Raw genomic sequence first — 18639 nt, 5'->3', positions numbered from 1 at the left:
GTCCCCAATGTCCCCAACGTGGAGGTGGCACCGCAGGCCCCTCCCTCCCCCCCCCCCACTTTGGCTTGGGGACATTTTCCCGATGTCCCCAAATGTCCCCAAAATCCCGACCCCGAAGGTGGGTGTGGCTCCAGGCCGTGTCCCCACAATGTCCCCAAGGTCCCCTCCATGGCACGTGGCAGTGACCTCCCCCCACATTGTCACCTGGCTTTGGGGACACTTTGGTGGTGGCCCTGTCCCCAAATGTCCCCAAGGCTCCGGGGGTGGCCCTGTCCCCGTTGTCCCCAATGTCCCAGGAGTGGCCCTGAGGCTCTGGGGACACTGAGGGTGGCCTTGTCCCCATTTGTCCCCAAGCTGTCCCCAGTGTCCCCAGTGCTGTGCCAGAGGTGTCCCTGCCACCCTGGCCATGTCCCCACAATGTCCCCACAATGTCCCCATGGTCCCAGTGCTGTCCCCAGGGTGTCCCCATGGTCCTGGCCATGTCCCCACGCTGTCCCCAGTGTCCCAGACTGTCCCTGCCACCCCCCAGCAATGTCCCCACAATGTCCCCTGGGTGTCCCAGTACTGTCCCCATGGTCCCAGTTGTGTCCCCAGGGTGTCCCCATGGTCCTGGCATTGTCCCCAGGCTCTCCCAGCGTTGTCCCCACGCTGTCCCCACGGTCCCAGCGTTGTCCCCATGGTCCCAGCGTTGTCCCCAGGCTGCCCCAGCATTGTCTCCACAGTCCCAGGCTGTCCCCAGGGTGTCCCAGCGTTGTCCCCACGCTGTCCCCATGGTCCCAGCGTTGTCCCCACGGTCCCAGCGTTGTCCCCAGGCTGTCCCAGGCTGTCACTTGACGGGTGGCACCACCAGGACCTTGCACTCCCTCTTGGCGATCTTGTCCAGGGCCAGCACGGCCTTGTCCCCCGCGGGCAGGTACAGGGGCCGTCCCACGGGGGAGCCCACGGGGGGCGTGATGGCCCTGCGCTCCATCACACTGCCCGACCTGGGGACATTGGGGACATCTGTGTCACCTCTGTGTCACCTGTGTCACCTACAGTGTCCTTACAGTGTCCCCATAGCACCCACAGTGTCCCTGTGTCACCCCGGGGTGATGGCCCTGCGCTCCATCACACTGCCCGACCTGGGGACAAATGTCACCTGTGTCACCTCTGTGTCACCTGTGTTACCTACAGTGTCCTTGTGTCACCTACAGTGTCCTTACAGTGTCCCTGTGTCACCCCGGGGCGATGGCCCTGCGCTCCATCACACTGCCCGACCTGGGGACATTGGGGACATCTGTGTCACCTCTGTGTCACCTACAGTGTCCCTGTGTCACCCACAGTGTCCCCTTGGGGTGATGGCCCTGCGCTCCATCACACTGCCCGACCTGGGGACAAATGTCACCTCTGTGTCACCTGTGTGACCTCTGTGTCACCGACAGTGTCCTTATAGCATCCCCATAACAGCCACAGTGTCCCTGTGTCACCCCGGGGTGATGGCCCTGCGCTCCATCACACTGCCAGACCTGGGGACAGGGACAGCAGTGTCACCTCTGTGTCACCTGTGTCACCTACAGTGTCCTTATAGCATCCCCATAACACCCACAGTGTCCCTGTGTCACCCACAGTGTCCCCTTGGGGTGATGGCCCTGCGCTCCATCACACTGCCCAACCTGGGGACAAGTGTCACCTGTGTGACCTCTGTGTCACCTACAGTGTCCTCATGTCACCTACAGTGTCCCTGTATCACCTGTGTGACGTCTGTGCCGTGTGTGTCACTGCCAGCGTCCTTTTGTCACATCCCAGCCCCTCCCAGTCCCCCCTAATCCCTCCCAGTCCCCTCCCAGTCCATCCCAGTCCCTCCCAGTGCCCCCAAAACTCCATCCCAGTTCCCTCCCCAGCATCCCCCAGTCCTTCCCAGTGCCCTCCCAGTGCCTCCCAGTACCCCCAAAACCACTCCCAGTCCATCCCAGTCCCCTCAAAACTCCTCCCAGTCCCTCCCAATCCCTCCCAGTACCCCCAGTCCCCTCCCAGTGCCCTCAAAACTCCTCCCAGTCCCCTCCCAGTTTGTCCCAGTCCATCCCAGTCCCTCCCAGTCTCTCCCACTCCCCTCCCAGTCCCTCCCAGTCCCCCCCAGTACCTCATGAGGTGGCTTCGGGCCGGCTGCTGGTGGGAGAAGGACTGGGAGCGTCCCAGTCCGGCCACCAGTTCACGCACGGCCGGGGAACTGGGGCTGCTCTTCCTGGAGACTGGGCGGGCCTCGGGGGGGGCACTGGTGACACTGGCCGTGAACTGGAGCTTCAGCTTCATGTGCTGGGACAGCTGGGACGGACTGGGAGTCACTGGGAGGGACTGGGAGGGGGTTTGGGGGCACTAGGAGGGCACTGGGAGGGGGGTTTGGTGCACTGGGAGGCACTGGGAGGGACTGGGAGGGGATTGGGGATACTGGGAGAGTTTTGGGGAGACTGGGAGGCACTGGGAGTTACTGGGAGGGACTGGGATGGGGTTTTGGGGTAACTGGGAGGGCACTGGGATGGACTGGGAGACACTGGGAGGAGTTTTGGGGGCACTGGGAGGGACTGGGAGTTACTGGGATGGAGTTTTGGGCTAACTGGGAGTCACTGGGAGGAGACTGGGAGGGGATTTGGGGGGTACTGGGACCACTGGGTGTTACTGGGAGGGCACTGGTGGCACTGGGAGCACTGGGAATGGACTGGAGTGGGGACACTGGGGATACTGGGGATACTGGGAATGGGATAACACTGGGATAACAGACACAGGGGTGACACCGAGGGTGACACAGGTGACACAGAGGTGACACTGACCTCGAAGAGCCCGGCCCTGAGGGCCTGGAATGGGGATACTGGGGATACTGGGAATGGGATAACAGTGGGATAACGGGGACAGAGGTGACACAGGGATGACACAGGTGACACAGAGGTGACACTGACCTCGAAGAGCCTGGCCCTGAGGGCCTGGAATGGGGATACTGGGGATACTGGGGATACTGGGAATGGGATAACGGGGATAACAGACACAGGGATGACACCGAGGGTGACACAGGTGACACAGGGGTGACACAGGTGACACAGGTGACACAGAGGTGACACTGACCTCGAAGAGCCTGGCCCTGAGGGCCTGGAATGGGGATACTGGGGATACTGGGAATGGGATAACGGGGATAACAGACACAGGGATGACACCGAGGGTGACACAGGTGACACAGGTGACACAGAGGTGACACAGGTGACACAGAGGTGACACTGACCTCGAAGAGCCCGGCCCTGAGGGCCTGGAAGGCCACCCGGAAGGTCCTGGCGCTGCCCTTGCGGGAGTAGCCCAGGTTGGTCAGGGGTGAGTGACAAACCACCGAGTCCAGGGAGCCCCGGGACCGCCCTGGGAACGGCAACATTTGGGGATTTTGGGGATTTTGAGGGATTTTTTGGGATTTATTTTGGGAATTTTGGGGGATTTTCTGGAGTGTTACAGGATGGGCTCCTCTCCTTGTCCCCATGTTCCCTCCCCATCCTTTTGTCCCCAAATGTCCCCAATGTCCCCAGTGTCCCCAATGTCCCCAAGTTCCAAACTTCCCTAATGTCCCCAATGTCCCCAAGTGTCCCCAAGTGCCCCCAATGTCCCCAAGTGTCCTCAATGTCCCTGATGTCCCCAAACCCTCTGATGCCCTGATGTCCCCAAGTGTCCCCAATGGTCCTCAAATGTCCCCCAGCATCCCCAAATGTCCCCAATGTCCCCTTTATCCCCAATGTTCCCAATGTCCCTGATGTCCCCAGTCCCCCTGATGTCCCCAATGTTCCAAACACCCCCCATGTCCCCAAATGTCCCCAACATCCCCAATGCCCCCAATGTCCCCAATGTCCCCGATGCCCCCAATCTCCCCAATGTCCCCAATCCCCCCGATGTCCCCGATGTCCCCAGTGTCCCCAATCCCCCCAGTGTCCCCAATCCCCCCGATGTCCCCAAGTGTCCCCAGTGTCCCCACCAGCGGTGGCCTCGGGTGTCCAGACCAGGCGCACGGCCAGGAAGTCCTGCAGGTCCCCAATGTCCCCAAAGTCCCCAAGTGTCCCCAATGTCCCCAAGATCCCCTTTATCCCCAATGTCCTCAATTCCCTCAATGTCCCTGCTCTCCTCAATCCCCCTGATGTCCCTGATGTCCCCAATGTCCCCAATCCCCCCAGTGTCCCCAATCCCCCCGATGTCCCCAAGTGTCCCCAGTGTCCCCACCAGCGGTGGCCTCGGGTGTCCAGACCAGGCGCACGGCCAGGAAGTCCTGCAGGTCGTTGAGGAGGGTGTAGGTGACAGTGAAGCGCTGCAGGGCCACCACCGGGGACTCGCAGGTGGCCGTCATCACGAACCGCGGCCGCTCCAGCCGGATGCTCGGCAGCCTGGGGGGACACCGGGGACATTGTGGGGACATTGGGGACAACCCCAGAGAAGCCACAGAGGAGACCCAGAAAGTTGTGGGGATGTGGTGGCACTGCCACAATCATGGGACAGGAGGTGACAGGAGGTGGTGGCACATGCAGAAGCGGCTCTGGGCAACCAGGAGGGTCTGGAGGGCTTGGGGACATCATGGGGACATTGTGGGGACATTGGGGACAACCCCAGAGAAGCCACAGAGGAGCCCCAGCAGCTCTGAGCATGGAGGGACATGGGGACAATGAGGTGACAATGAGGTGACAGTGGTGTGACAGGAGGTGGTGGCGATCAGGAGGGTCTGCAGAGCTTGGGGACATCATGGGGACATCAGGGACATGGTGGTGGCACCGTGTGACAGCCCCAGGGACATCCAGCAGAGCTCCAGAGAGCGGTGACATGGTGACAACGAGGTGGTGGCACCACAGGAGGTTCTGGTGGCCTTGGGGACATCGAGGTGACACCAAAGTGACACCCAGAGGAGCTCCGGAGAGCCATGACATGGTGACAACGAGGTGACAACGAGATGATGGCACCACAAAAGGCTCTGATGGCCTTGGGGACACTGAGGTGACACCAAGATGACAATGAGGTGACATTGAGGTGACACTCACCGGTAGTGGGTGACGATGCTGTTGGTGAAGGGCAGCTTCGGCGTCGACCACCTGACCACGGCCACCAGCGGCACCTCCAGGCCCTGCTTGGGGACAGCGCTGTCACCTGGGGTCACCTGGGGTCACCCGTGGTGTCCCCAACATCCCCGAGGGCACTGGGGACAATGGGGGTTGTCACCGAGCCCAGGGACGTCGCGGTCAAGGGGGGCTTGGGGACATCTTGGGGGGCTTGGTGGCTTTGGGTTGGTGTCCCTGAGTGTCCCCAAGTGTTCCCAGGTGTCCCCAGGTGTCCCCAAGGCCACCCAGGTGTCCCCAACCCCTCCAGGACCAACAGGAACTGTCCCCAACCCCAACTTGGGGACACTTTTGGTGCCACCAAGGTGGGACGAGTCCCCTTGGCCGAGTCTGGTGGTTTTTGATGAGTGTCCCCAAGTGTCCCTAAGTGTCCCCAAGGCCACCCCAGTGTCCCTGAGTGTCCCCAAATGTCCCCAGGTGTCCCCAAGGCCACCCCGGTGTCCCAAGTGTCCCAAGGCCACCCCAAACCCCTCAGGGACCCTCAAGGATTGTCCCCAGGCCTGACTTGGGGACACTTTTGGTGCCACCAAGGTGGGACAAAGCCCCTTGGCTGAGCCTGGCGGCCCTGGCTGGTTGTCCCCAGGTGTCCCCAGGTGTCCCCTCACCTCCTTGGCGTCGCGGGGCGGCCGCTCGGGCGCCTGCAGCTGGAAGAGGAAGTTCTGCTCCTCCAGGGCACTGAGGGGACAAGGCCACCCCGAGTGACAGCCGGGGACACGGCAGAAGGCGCCCACAGGGACCTCCCCGGAGTGGTGGCTGCAGGGGACAGTGGGGACACCAATCAGGGGACACTGGGGACACCAATCGGGGACACTGGGGACACTCAGGGGACAGGTCCCGTCCCCAAGCTCCCCTCATTGTCCCCAAGGTCCCCATAGTGTCCCCAACATCCCTACATCATCCCCAAGGTCCCCACAGTGTCCCCAAGGTCCTCATAGTGTCCCCAGGTGTCCCCAGGTGTCCCTGCAGTGTCCCCAGGTGTCCCAGGTGTCCCCAGCTGCCCCCATGATCTCCCCAGCTGTCCCCACGATATCCCCAAGTGTCCCCACAATGTCCCTGCAGTGTCCCCAGGTGTCCCTGCAGTGTCCCCAGGTGTGTCCCCAGGTGTCCCCAGTGTCCCCAGGTGTCCCTGCAGTGTCCCCAGGTGTGTCCCCAGGTGTCCCCAGTGTCCCCAGGTGTCCCCAGTGTCCCCAGGTGTCCCGGGCTCACCAGACATCGTCCACCAGCAGCACGGAGCCGTCGGGCATCACGGGCAGGTAACTGGCGTTGAAATTGGGCAGGATCTGCACGTCCCACAGCGAGAGCTCGTCCTGGGAGCTGCCGTTGAGCACTGGGGACATCCAGGGGACAGGGGGACATTGGGGACATGGGGACAGGGGGACATTGGGGACATGGGGACAGCAGGGGACAGCAGGGGACAGTGGGGACATTGGGGACACAGGGGACACCGGGGACATGGGGACATTGGGGACAGCAGGGGACAGCAGGGGATAGACAGGGGACATTGGGGACACAGGGGACATTGGGGACACCCAGGGCATTGGGGACAGCCAGGGGACATTGGGGACATTGGGGACACGGGGCAGGATCTGAATGTCCCACAGCGAGAGCTCGTCCTGGGAGCTGCCGTTGAGCACTGGGGACACGGGGACATGGGGACATGGGGACAGCAGGAGACAGCAGGGGACAGTGGGGACATTGGGGACATTGGGGACACAGGGGACAGCCAAGGGACATTGAGGACACAGGGGACACTGGGGACATGGGGACATGGGGACAGCCAGGGGACAGTGGGGGCACTGGGGACATTTGGGGGTGACCCTCTCCTCTTTGTCCCCCCACCCTGTTCCCCCTTCCCTTTGTCCCCAACCCCCCAGATGTCCCCAACCCCTCCCCAGATGTCCCCAGATGTCCCCAACCCCCCCAGATGTCCCCAGGTGTCACCTTTGAGCACGGTCAGGTATTTTCCGGACACGGTCACCTGGCGGCACCGGACACGGGGGGGTGGCAGCACCGTCAGCAGCGTGGACACTGTGGGGACACCAGGGGACACTTGGGGACACTTGGGGACATCAAGGGACACGTGGGGACACGTGGGGACACCAGGGGACACGTGAGGACATCAGGGGACACGTGGGGACAGCCAGCCAGGGCCACCAGGCTGGGACAAGGGGCTTTGTCCCACCTTGGTGGCATCAAAAGTGTCCCCAAGTCGGGGTTGGGGACAATCCTTGGGGGTCCCTGAGGGGTTTGGGGTGGCCTTGGGACACTTGGGGACAATTGGGGACATCAGGGGACATCAGGGGACACCAGAGGAGGGGAGGTGACACTTTGGGGACACTTGGGGACTTTACCTTGTGCCTTGAAGGTGCTGTGGGGACACTTGGGGGTGACACCATGGGGGAAGGGACACTTGGGGACACTCAAGGGACACTTGGGGACACTCAGGGGACACTCAGGGACCTCACCTTGTGCCTTGAAGGCCCCGTGCTGCTGCCGGAACACCTGGGGGTGGCACTGAGGGGACACCTGGGGACACTTGGGGGTGACACCACAGGGGAGGGGACACTTGGGGACACCAGAGGAGGGGAAGTGACACTTTGGGGACACTTGGGGACACTCGGGGACCTCACCTTGTGCCTTGAAGGCCCCGTGCTGCTGCCGGAACACCTGGCCGGGGGCGCGGCCCTGGAGCAGCCTCAGGTACCCCCCCGGGCCTGTCCCTGTCATTGTCACCGGTGCTGTCATTGTCACCTGGCCTGGCTCTGGCCCTGCTCCTGTCCCTGTCCCTGTCCCCTCCTGCAGCTCCGGTGGCTCCGTGTCCCTCTGCCACACCGTCACCACGATCTGGGGACATGAAAAGGGTCACCAGAGTGTCCCCTCCCCGGCCCAAAGTGTCCCCAGATTGTCACTGCCTTGTCCCCTCCCCTCCCCAGCCCAACGTCCCCCAATGTCCCCGAGGCTCCTCCCATTCCCAATGTGCCCCCAAAATTCCAATGTCCCCAATGTCCCCAATGTCCCCAAATGTCCCCAGTTTTCCCAATTGTCCCCAATGTCCTCAATGTCCCCAAATGACCCCAATGTCCCCAACACCCCAATTGTCCCAATGTCCCCAAAAGGACCCCAAATGTCCCAATGTCCCCAATGTCTCCCAATGTCCCCACAATATTCCCAGTTGTCCCAATGTCCCCAAAATGTCCCCAATTGTCCCCAAAATGTCCCCAATTGTCCCCAAATGTCCCAAATGTCCCCAATGTCCCCAATGCCCCAAAATGTCCCCAAAGCCCCCCCAACATCCCCAATGTCCTCAATGTCCCCAATGTTCCCTTCAATGTCCCCAAATGTCCCCAACATCCCCAATGTCCCCAACAGTCCCCAATGCCCCAAAATGTCCCCAAATGCCCCCAACATCCCGAACTGTCCCCAAAATGTCCCCAAAATGTCCCCAATGTCCCACCTTGGCCTTGGCGGTGCCGGGCGGGAGCCGGTCCAGGGCCACGGTGAGGGGGAAAATCACCTCGTCAGAGGAGACGATGGGATCGTCCACGGGGAGCTGGAAATGGGGAAAAACACGGGAAAAATGGGAAAAATGGGAAAAAACGGGGGAAAAATTGGAGAAAATGGGGAAAAACGGGGAAAAATGGGGAAAAATGAGGGAAAAAATGGGGAGAAATGAAGATAAAATAAGAAAAAAATGGGGAAAAAAATGAGAAAAAATGGGGAGGAGAAAAAGGGAAAAGTGGGAAAATAATGGGGGAAAAAAAGGGGAAAAATGGGGAAAAAATGGGGGAAAAAAGTGAAAAAAATGGGAAAAAATGGGGAAAAAATGGGGAAAATCAGGGAAAAATGTTGAAAAAAATGAGGAAAAGAGTGGGAAAATAACGGGGAAAAATGGGAAAAAAGGGAAAAAAAAGGGAAAAAATGGGGGGGAAAGTGGAAAAAAAATGGGGAAAAATGAGGGAAAAAAGGGGAAAAAATGGGGGAAGAAGTGGGAAAAAAAGGGGGAAAAATGGGGAAAAATCAGGGAAAATGTTGGAAAAAATGGGGAAAAAAAAGGAAAAAATGGGGGAAAAAACGGAAAAAAAGTGGAAAAAATGGAAAAAAAATCAGGGAATAATGTTGAAAAAAATGGGGGAAAATGGGAAAAAATGGGAAAAAATCAGGAAAAAAATCAGGAAAAATGTTGAAAAAAAAGTGAAAAAATGGGAAAAAATGGGGAAAAAGAGGGAAAAAATGAGGAAAAGAGGGAAACCCCAGGAAAAGCAGCTCCTCCCCATCCCCAACACCCCAAAATTCCCCAAATTTCCTCACCCCAGCCCCGGCATTCCCTGATGAACCCCTGGAGTGGGTGAGCAGGGCTCGGCATTCCCGGAAAACCGGCGGCTCTTTGGGCTCCTCTTCCTCCTCATTCCCAAAATTCCCAGGATTTTCCTCATTTTCCTCTTCGTCCCGAGCTCTGGAGGCGCCGTCCCCGCTCGTCACCGTGGCCAGGGCGGACAGGGACGAGGCCAGTTGGATCCAGGGGGATTTTCCAGTTTTATCAGGGTTTTTATCAGGGTTTTTATCGGGATTTATGGTGGTTTTATCGGGATTTATGGTGGTTTTATCGGGATTTATGGTGGTTTTATCAGGATTCCCAGGGTTTTTCCTGAGCACCAGCAGGAAGCGAACGGTCTCGCCCAGGTAAAGGTGATTCCGGCGGGGCAGGGAGCGATACCCCGAGGATTCCCCGGCCAGGAACTCCCGCGGAGGGAAAGGGACGGCCGGGAAATACATGGAGTAATCGCACTGCGACTCCATGGGGAACCGGGGAAAACTGGGGAAAATTTGGGGAAAGTTGGGGGAAAATAAGGAAAAAATTGGAGGAAGTTGGGGGGAAAGTTGGGGGGAAATTGGAGAAAAATTGGGGGAAAATTAGGAAAAAAATTGGGGGATTTTTGGAGGAAAAATAAGGAAAATTTTGGGGGAAGTTGGGGGAAAAATAAGGAAAAAATTTGGGGGGTGTTGGGGGAAAAATCAGGGAGAATTTGGGAAAAATCTGGGGGAGTATCAGGGAAAAAATTGGGAAAAGTTGGGGGAAAATTGGGGAAAAATAAGGAAAAAAATTGGGAAAAAATTTGGGGAAAAATTGGGGAAAGTTGGGGGGAGAATCAGAGAAAAAATTGGGGATGTTGGGGGAAAATCGGGGGAAATTGGGGAAAGTTGGGGGAAAATTGGGGGAAGTTTGGAAAAAGTTTGGGGAAATTGGGGGAAAATCAGGGAAAAATTGGGGGAAAATCAGGGAAAAATTGGGGAAAGTTGGGGGAGAATTGGGGGAATATTGGGGAAAAATTTGGGAAATCTGGGGGAAAATCAGGAAGAAATTTGGGGGAAAATTGGAGGAAAATGGGGGACTATTGGGGGAAAGTTTGGGGAGAATTGGAAGAAAATTGGGGAAATCTGGGGGAAAATTAGAGAAAAATTAGAGAAAATCTGCAAAAATTTTGGGGGGAAAATTAGGAAAAATTTGAGGAAAAATAAGGGAAAAATTGGGGAAAGTTGGGGGAAAATTTGGGAAATCTGGGGGAAATTTGGGAAAAGATTTGGGGAAAGTTCGGGGAAAATTGGGAAAAAAATGGAAAAATTTGGGAAAAAATAGAAGGAAAATTAGGGGAAAAAAGATAAAAATAAAAGGGGAAAAAAAAGGAGGAAAAGTGGGGGGGGGGGGGGAAGAGAGAAAATGGGGGAGAAATGTGGGAATTGAACGGGTCAAATCCCGGGAGAAATTCGGGAATTTTGGGCATCAAATCCTGGGAGAATTTCGGGAATTTTGGAGGAATTTTGGGCATCAAATCCCGCGAGAAATTCTGGAATTTTGGGGCTCAAATCCCGGTAAAATTTCGGGAATTTTCGGGAATTTCAGGATTTCAACTCCTGGAGAACAAAGAGAGGATAAAATCCCAGGAATTTGGGGGTTTTAACCCCAGAAAATTCGGGAATAACGGAAGAATAACGGGGGGCGGATCCTCCGTTACCGGGAGGGGTCCCGGGCCTGGGCCGGGGGTACCGGGGGGGGATGCTGAGGGGTCCCGGGGGGTCCTGAAGGGTTTGGGGGGGTTCTGAGGGGTTTTGGGGGGTCCTAGGGGGTCCTGAGGGGTCCCGGGGGGGTCCCGGGGTTACCGGGGGGGGGGTCCCGGTTCCGCTCCGGGCCCGTTCGGCTCTTCCGGGTGCGGCCTGATTAAGGCGCATGCGCAGGGCGCGAGGTGGAGCTCCGATCACAAAGATCCAGGCAAACTCAACAGCGTGCCGAACACATCGGCGCTCCGCCCCTCCTCGCGCTTTGACCAATCAACGTGCAGCGAATTTTCACCCGCCTCTTTAAATTGACAACGAAATGAACCAATCGGATGAGTTCTACACATGACTGACAGCTGGCACAGCCAATCAGCGCGCGTTTATTATAATTATATATATATATATACACAAAGTAAAGCCAAGCACGCAGCGAGAATTCCCCAAATTCCCCCAAAATTCCCCCAATTTAAGGAAAAAAAGGGGGGGAAAGGGGTCGTACCTGTCCCAAAGGAGGGGAAACTGAGGCACAGAGTGGTTCCAGTGGGAGAAAAAATTCCCAAAAAAATTTCCCGCCAGGATTTTTAAAATTATTATTATTTTTTGTACCTTCCAGGGGGGAAACTGAGGCACTGAGTGGTTTCTATTATTTAAAATTTCCCCAAAATTCCTGGAATTCTGGGGCTTGTATCGTGATTCTGGGGGGGAAACTGAGGCACGGGGAGAATTCCTGATGAGAAAATCTCCCAAAATTCCCAAAATTCCTGGAATTTTGGGTTTGAGGGGGGGTTTGTACCTTTTTGAGGTAAACTGAGGCACTGGAGGGATTCCATAGGAAAATTCCCCAAAATTCCTGGAATTTTGGGGCTCCTTTTATCCCATTTATTTTGGGGGTGGACAAAACCTTGATTCCAAAGGGAATTTCCTGCCAAAAATCCTCAATTCCCAACAGAATTTCCAGTCAAAAATTCCTGATTTCAAACACCATTTCCAGATAAAAATCGTCCATTTCACAGGGAATTTCCAGCCAAAAATCCTCCAAAAAAATCCCCAATTCCCAATGGAAATTCCCTGCCAATAATTCTCAATTCTAAAGGGAATTTCGAGCCAAAAATCCCCAAAAATTCCTGATTTCCAATGGAATTTCCAGCAAAAAACTCCTGATTTCCAATTGAATTTCCTGCCAAAAATCCTCCATTTCCAGCCAAAAATCTTCAATTCCTAATGGAATTTCCAGCCAATAATTCTCAATTGTAAAGGGAATTTCCAGCCAAAAATCCCCATAAAATCTCTGATTCCCAATGGAATTTCAGGGGGATTTTTGACTTTTCCTGATGAGAATCCAGACAAGAAAATCATGATTTTTTCATCCCAAACTCCCATTTTTCCCCCCGAATTGTTTCTGTTCCAGCAGATCCTTGTAGGGCAGCTCGGGCAGGGCCATCCTCCCGCACAACTCCCTGTCCTGGGGGCTCAGCCCCTCCCTGAGAGCGAATCCCAGGATTTTCTCTCCTCCCGGAGGTTGGAAAGGCCGGAGATTCCCGTCGGGAATTGCCTGGGCAGGGACGGGTCCCCCTCCCCTCAAACATTTCCCAGCCAGGAATTCCCGACGTTTCCGAATCTCCTCCACTTCCCTCCTCAATTTCTGGATCCCGAATTCCCGCGCTTGGCGCCAAAAACTCCGATTAAAATGAGAATAAAGAGCCCAATCCAAAGAATTCCAAGCTCGGAGTTTCCTCATCTGCTCCTGGCTGATTTTTTTCCTGGATTCCCCACGGGAATTATGAGGAAACAAATCCACGGCATCTCGAGGCCAACACAAACGATCCCTCAACAGCACCAAAGACTCGTCGAAATTCTCCGCTAAAAGAACAAGAGGGAAAGTTTTCTCTAAATTCTGTAAAATTTCAGGGATTTTTTTGGGATCGACGGGGTCGGGGAGGCCGAAATCAAACCACTGGAGGTTTTTGGCGTAGTGGTTTCCCCGGATCCCGGGGCGGAAGAAGCGCCAGGGGGAGGCCAGGAAGGCGTCCAGGGACGGCGACAGGCGGAAGGCGGGAGCGGCGCCGCGGAAATACGAAAAGGCCGATTCGCCCAACGTGCCCGGGTCGCGCACGATGGAGAAGAAAAAGGTGTCGTTGGGCATCACTCGTTGCACCTGGGGGGAAGGGGAAGAAAAGTAGAATGTTGTTAAAATTTTTTTGGGTTTTTTTGGATTTTTTTTTTTGGATTTTTTTTTATTTTTTTGAGTTTTTTTTTTTTTCTGATTTTTTTCCAAATTTTTTTGGATTTTTTTTTTTTTCCTGGATTTTTTCTGAAATTTTGGGGGGTTTTTGGGGAATTTTTTTGGATTTTTTTGGGGGGGGGAATTTTTTTGGGGGGAGATTTTTTTAGATTTTTTTTTTTTTGCATTTTTTTTCAGCTATTTTTTTGATTCTCTCCAGATTTTTTCAGGTTTTTATTTTAAATTTTTTTCTGATTTTTTTTCTGATTTTTTCTGATTTTTTTTTTCTGATTTTTTTCTGATTATTTTTCTGATTTTTTTCTGATTTTTTTTCTGATTTTTTCCAGGGTTTTTTTTAATTATTATTTTTTAAAGGTTTTTTTTGGATTTTTTTTTTTTAACTTTTTCCCCCAATTTTTTTCTGATTTTTTTTCCAATTTTATTTTTTTTCAGATTTTTGAGGGATTTTTTTTTATTATTTTCTCCAACTTTTTATCAATTTTTTTTCCTGATTTTGTCTGAATTTTTAAAATTTTTTTTTCAAATTTTTTTCCAGATTTTTGGGGGATTTTTTTCAGAATTTTTTTGGATTTTTTTTTCAGTTTTTTTGGGATTTTTTCCGAATTTCCATTGGATTTTTTTTTTCTTTTTTTTTGATATTTTCCGAATTTCTACTGGATTTTTTTTCTGATTTTTTGGGGATTTTTTTTTCAGAATTTTTCAGATTTTTTTTAGATTTTTTTTTCTGATTGGAAAAAAAATCCCAAAATTCCCTTTTTTTTCCCCAAAATTCCCATTTTTTCCCCCAAATCCCCCCAAACTCACCTCAGGCAGGTAGAACCTCATGTGGTGCAGAGCAGGTCGAATTTCCCTCCCCTGGGGCTGAACCCCCTGACCCTAAAAACTCCCCACCCACAATATCCCCCCAAAATCCTAAAAAATCCTCAAAACAATCCCTAAAAAAAAATCTATAAAAACCCTTAAAAAAATCCCCAAAAATTGCCAAAAAATCCTCCAAAAATCTTTAAAAAAATCCCTAAAAAGCCCCAAAAAATCGCCAAAAAAATCCCAACAAATCTTTTAAAAAATCCGAAAAAGTCGAAAAAAAAAAAAAACCCTTAAAAATCCTAAAAAATCCCTAAAAAATTGGAAAAAATCCTGAAAAAAAATCTTCAAAAAATCCCTAAAAAATCCCTTAAAAATCACCAAAAAATCCCTAAAAAATCACCAAAAAATGTGTTAAAAATCCCCAAAAATCCCCATTTTTTTCCCCCAAATTCCCCCGAACTCACCTCGGGCAGGTAGAACCTCATGTGGTGGCAGAGCAGGTCGAATTTCCCTCCCCTGGGGCTGAAGCCCCTGACTCTCTCAGCCCTGAAGGGGGCCGGGTACCCGAACTGGTACCGATGGGGGAGGGCGAAGCGCAGCCCCCGCGACTCCCCGAAGCGCGACAGGACGTTCACCAGGCTGCTGCCCCCCGTCTTGTGGGTCTTCAGGAACAGCACGTGGGACCGGGGACGGCACGGCACCGACAGGGTGGACCTGGGGACGTCAGAGGAATCTTGAAATCAGGATATTGGAGCCCGAAATCCCAAAATTTGCACCCAAAATCATGAGATTTAAACCCAAAATCTCAATATTTGACCTCAAATCCCAAGATTTCCCCCTCCAAATTCTGGTGTATCTCAGTATGAGACATCCTGATCTCGATGTCTCATATCACAATATTTGTCTCTAAATCCTGAGATTTCCCCTCTAAATCACAAAATTTGGCCCCAAAATCTCGTGATTTGACTCAAAAATCCCGGGATTTCCACTCAAAATTCTGGTGTTTCACATCCTGATCTCAATATCTCATACTTATATCGTGATATTTACCCCCTAAATCCCGAGATTTCCCCTCTAAATCCCAAAATTTGCCCCCAAAATCTCAAGACTTTTCTGCCAAAATGTCAGGATTTGACCCTAAAATTTTGGAATGTTTCCCAGGAATTTTGTGGGTTCTTTCCCTGGAGTTTTTTGTGTTTTTGGTTTTTTTTTTCCCTAGAATGTGGAGATTTTCCCAGGAATTTGGGGACTTCCCTGGAATTTTGGGATTTTCCCTGGAATTTTGGAGTTTTTCCTTGGAATTTTGGTGGGTTTTTCTCCTAGAATTTCAGGATTTTCCCAGGAATTTTGGGTTTTTCCCTGGAATTTTGAGGTATTTCCTGGAATTTTGGGGTTTTTTTCCTAAAATTTCAGTTTATTCCCTAAAATTTCAGGATTTTCCCTGGATTTTGGGATTTCCCAGGATTTTGGGATTCTCCCAGGAATTTTGGATTTTCCCCACATTTTGGGGTCTCACCTGCGGCGGAAGGGCCCCCCCAGGAGCCCCAGGGTGAAGCCGAGGGTGACACAAAGGCCCAGGGCCACCCCCAGAGGGGACAGACGGCGACAGCCGGGGGGAGCCTTCATCCTGGGACACAGGGGACACTGGGGACACTGGGGACACTGGGGACAGGGGACACTGGGGACACTGGGGACACTGGGGACACTGGGGACACGGGACACTGGGGACACTGGGGACACGGGGGACACTGGGGACACGGGACACTGGGGACACTGGGGACACTGGGGACACTGGGGACACTGGGGACACGGGGGACACTGGGGACACTGGGGACACTGGGGACACTGGGGACACTGGGGACACGGGACACTGGGGACACTGGGGACACTGGGGACACGGGACACGGGACACTGGGGACACTGGGGACACTGGGGACACTGGGGACACGGGACACTGGGGACACTGGGGACACTGGGGACACTGGGGACACGGGACACTGGGGACACTGGGGACACGGGACACGGGACACTGGGGACACTGGGGACACTGGGGACACGGGACACTGGGGACACTGGGGACACTGGGGACACTGGGGACACGGGACACTGGGGACACTGGGGACACTGGGGACACTGGGGACACTGGGGACACGGGACACTGGGGACACTGGGGACACGGGACACTGGGGACACTGGGGACACTGGGGACACTGGGGACACTGGGGACACGGGACACTGGGGACACTGGGGACACTGGGGACACTGGGGACACGGGACACTGGGGACACGGGACACTGGGGACACTGGGGACACTGGGGACACGGGACACTGGGGACAGGGGACACTGGGGACACTGGGGACACTGGGGACACGGGACACTGGGGACACTGGGGACACGGGACACGGGACACTGGGGACACTGGGGACACTGGGGACACGGGACACTGGGGACACTGGGGACACTGGGGACACTGGGGACACGGGACACTGGGGACACTGGGGACACTGGGGACACTGGGGACACTGGGGACACGGGACACTGGGGACACTGGGGACACGGGACACTGGGGACACTGGGGACACTGGGGACACTGGGGACACTGGGGACACTGGGGACACGGGACACTGGGGACACTGGGGACACTGGGGACACTGGGGACACGGGACACTGGGGACACGGGACACTGGGGACACTGGGGACACTGGGGACACGGGACACTGGGGACAGGGGACACTGGGGACACTGGGGACACTGGGGACACGGGACACTGGGGACACTGGGGACACTGGGGGACACTGGGGACACGGGACACTGGGGACACTGGGGACACTGGGGACAGGGGACACTGGGGACACTGGGGACACTGGGGACACTGGGAGGGGACAGGGACACTGGGGACACTGGGGACACTGGGGACACTGGGGACAGGGGGACACTGGGGACACTGGGGATGGGGACACTGGGGACACTGGGGATGGGGACACTGGGGACACTGGGGACACGGGACACTGGGGATGGGGACACTGGGGACAGGGGGACACTGGGGACACTGGGGATGGGGACACTGGGGACACTGGGGACACTGGGAGGGGACAGGGATGGGGACAAGGGGACAAGGATGGGGTCAGGGAACAGGGATGGGGACAGGAGGACACAGGGACAGGGGACAGGGGAGGGGACACCAGGGGAGGACACAGAGAGAGGGAGGGGACACCAGGACAGGGGACACCGGGACAGGGGACAGGGGAGGGGACACCGGCCTGGGGAGGACACCCAGGGGGTCACCCCAAAAATGGATGTGAGGAGGGGACAAATCTCAGTGTCCCCAAACCCCAGTCCCAGTGTCCCCAAATCCCAGCCCCTGTCCCAAATCCCGTTCCCGGTGTCCCCTGTGTCCCCCATTCCTGGGTTTCCCCCTCCAATCTCCAATCTCAAATCCCAGATCCCACTCCTGGTTTTCTCCACTAATTCCCAGTGCCCCCCCCAATCCCAATTCCCGCTTTTCCCTCCCCAATTTCTGTTTTTTTCTCCCAACTCCCAGTTTCTCTCCCCACCCCAATCCCAATTCCCGGTTTTCCTCCCCACCCCACTCCCAAATTTTGGTTTTTCTATCCCAATTCCCATTTTTCCCTCCCCGATTCCCCATTCCCACCGCCCCCCCCTCAATTCCAGTTTCTCCTCCCACCCCAATCCCAATTCCCGATTTCCCCTCCCAATTCCCAGTTTCCCCACCCCAATCCCAATTTTTCTCCCCCAATTCCCAATTTTTCCCCCCTAATTCCCAATTTTTCCCCCCAAATTCCCAATTTTTCCCCCCAAATTCCCGATTTTTCCCCCCAAATTCCCAATTTTTCCCCCCAAATTCCTGATTTTTCCCCTTCAAATCCCGATTTTTCCCCCCAAATTCCCGATTTTTCCCCTTCAAATCCCGCTTTCCCCCTCCCCAATCCCACATCCCTCTTTCCCCATTCCCAGTTTTCCCATTCCCGGTTTTCCCGGGGGTCCCTCTCCTCTCTCACCGCGGCCTCGGGCTCAGCTCCGCCACATCCCGGGAATCTTCTCCCCTCCCCAAAAGATTCCCAAAAAAAACTTTCCCGGAAATGTCCCCAGAAAACAACAAACTCGGCGGGATCCCAAAGATTCCCGAAGTTCCCGATCCTTCTGTTCCCGGCCCCGAAAAACTTTTCCCCTTTTGTCTCCGGCCCCGCCCCGGGACGGCCCCGGCCGGGCGGGCTTTGGGATCGGGCTTTGGGATCGGGGATTTGGGATGGAGATTTGGGGATTTAGGATCGGGATTGGGGATTTGGGATTTGGGGATTTGGGATCGGGGTTTGGGGGTTTGAGATCGGGGATTTGGGATTGGAGTTTGGGGATTTGGGATGGAGATTTTGGGATATGAAATTGGGATTGGGGATTTGGGATTTAAAATCGGGATT

General features: G+C 54.8%; 2 protein-coding genes across 4 annotated transcripts; both read right to left on the bottom strand.

The window, feature by feature from the left end:
* Positions 1–758: 758 nt before the first annotated feature.
* TRAPPC14 (trafficking protein particle complex subunit 14) lies at positions 759–9961 on the bottom strand. Of its 3 annotated transcripts, XM_083881529.1 has the most exons (11): positions 9411–9961; positions 8557–8652; positions 7733–7946; positions 7044–7130; positions 6309–6429; positions 5708–5855; positions 5028–5110; positions 4222–4382; positions 3248–3375; positions 2120–2301; positions 759–983 (listed from the first exon to the last, which is right to left on the bottom strand). In XM_083881529.1, the coding sequence occupies exons 1-11, from the start codon at positions 9897–9899 to the stop codon at positions 827–829; spliced, it is 1866 nt and encodes a 621-aa protein (XP_083737655.1). In that variant the 5' UTR covers positions 9900–9961; the 3' UTR covers positions 759–826. The 3 variants fall into 3 exon arrangements, with proteins under 3 accessions (XP_083737655.1, XP_083737656.1, XP_083737657.1); XM_083881530.1 differs by lacking the exon at positions 7044–7130; XM_083881531.1 differs by lacking the exons at positions 7733–7946; positions 8557–8652; positions 9411–9961 and adding an exon at positions 7568–7599.
* Positions 9962–12516: 2555 nt separating this feature from the next.
* GAL3ST4 (galactose-3-O-sulfotransferase 4) lies at positions 12517–15828 on the bottom strand (the record flags this gene model as incomplete). Its single annotated transcript, XM_083881571.1, has 3 exons — positions 12517–13308; positions 14667–14916; positions 15719–15828. 3 exons carry the CDS (start codon positions 15826–15828, stop codon positions 12517–12519), a joined length of 1152 nt encoding a protein of 383 aa, XP_083737697.1.
* Positions 15829–18639: the final 2811 nt, after the last annotated feature.

This window comes from Zosterops lateralis, assembly GCF_965231275.1.
Source record: "Zosterops lateralis genome assembly, chromosome: 34".
Classification (NCBI taxonomy): domain Eukaryota; kingdom Metazoa; phylum Chordata; class Aves; order Passeriformes; family Zosteropidae; genus Zosterops; species Zosterops lateralis.
The sequence above is the reverse complement of the archived record's forward strand: the minus strand, read 5'-3'. Positions and strand labels throughout refer to the sequence as shown.

What these genes read in the sequence shown, in the direction of transcription:
- TRAPPC14 (XM_083881529.1), bottom strand. Translation starts at nt 9,899, where the DNA reads ATGGAGTCGCAGTGCGATTACTCCATGTATTTCCCGGCCGTCCCTTTC. An exon ending in CTGCTGGTGGACGATGTCTG is followed by an intron (nt 5,856 to 6,308) that starts GTGAGCCCGGGA and finishes TGTCCCCTGCAG; the next exon opens with CCACCACTCCGGGGAGGTCC. An exon ending in TCAGGGCCGGGCTCTTCGAG is followed by an intron (nt 2,302 to 3,247) that starts GTCAGTGTCACC and finishes AGTCCGTCCCAG; the next exon opens with CTGTCCCAGCACATGAAGCT.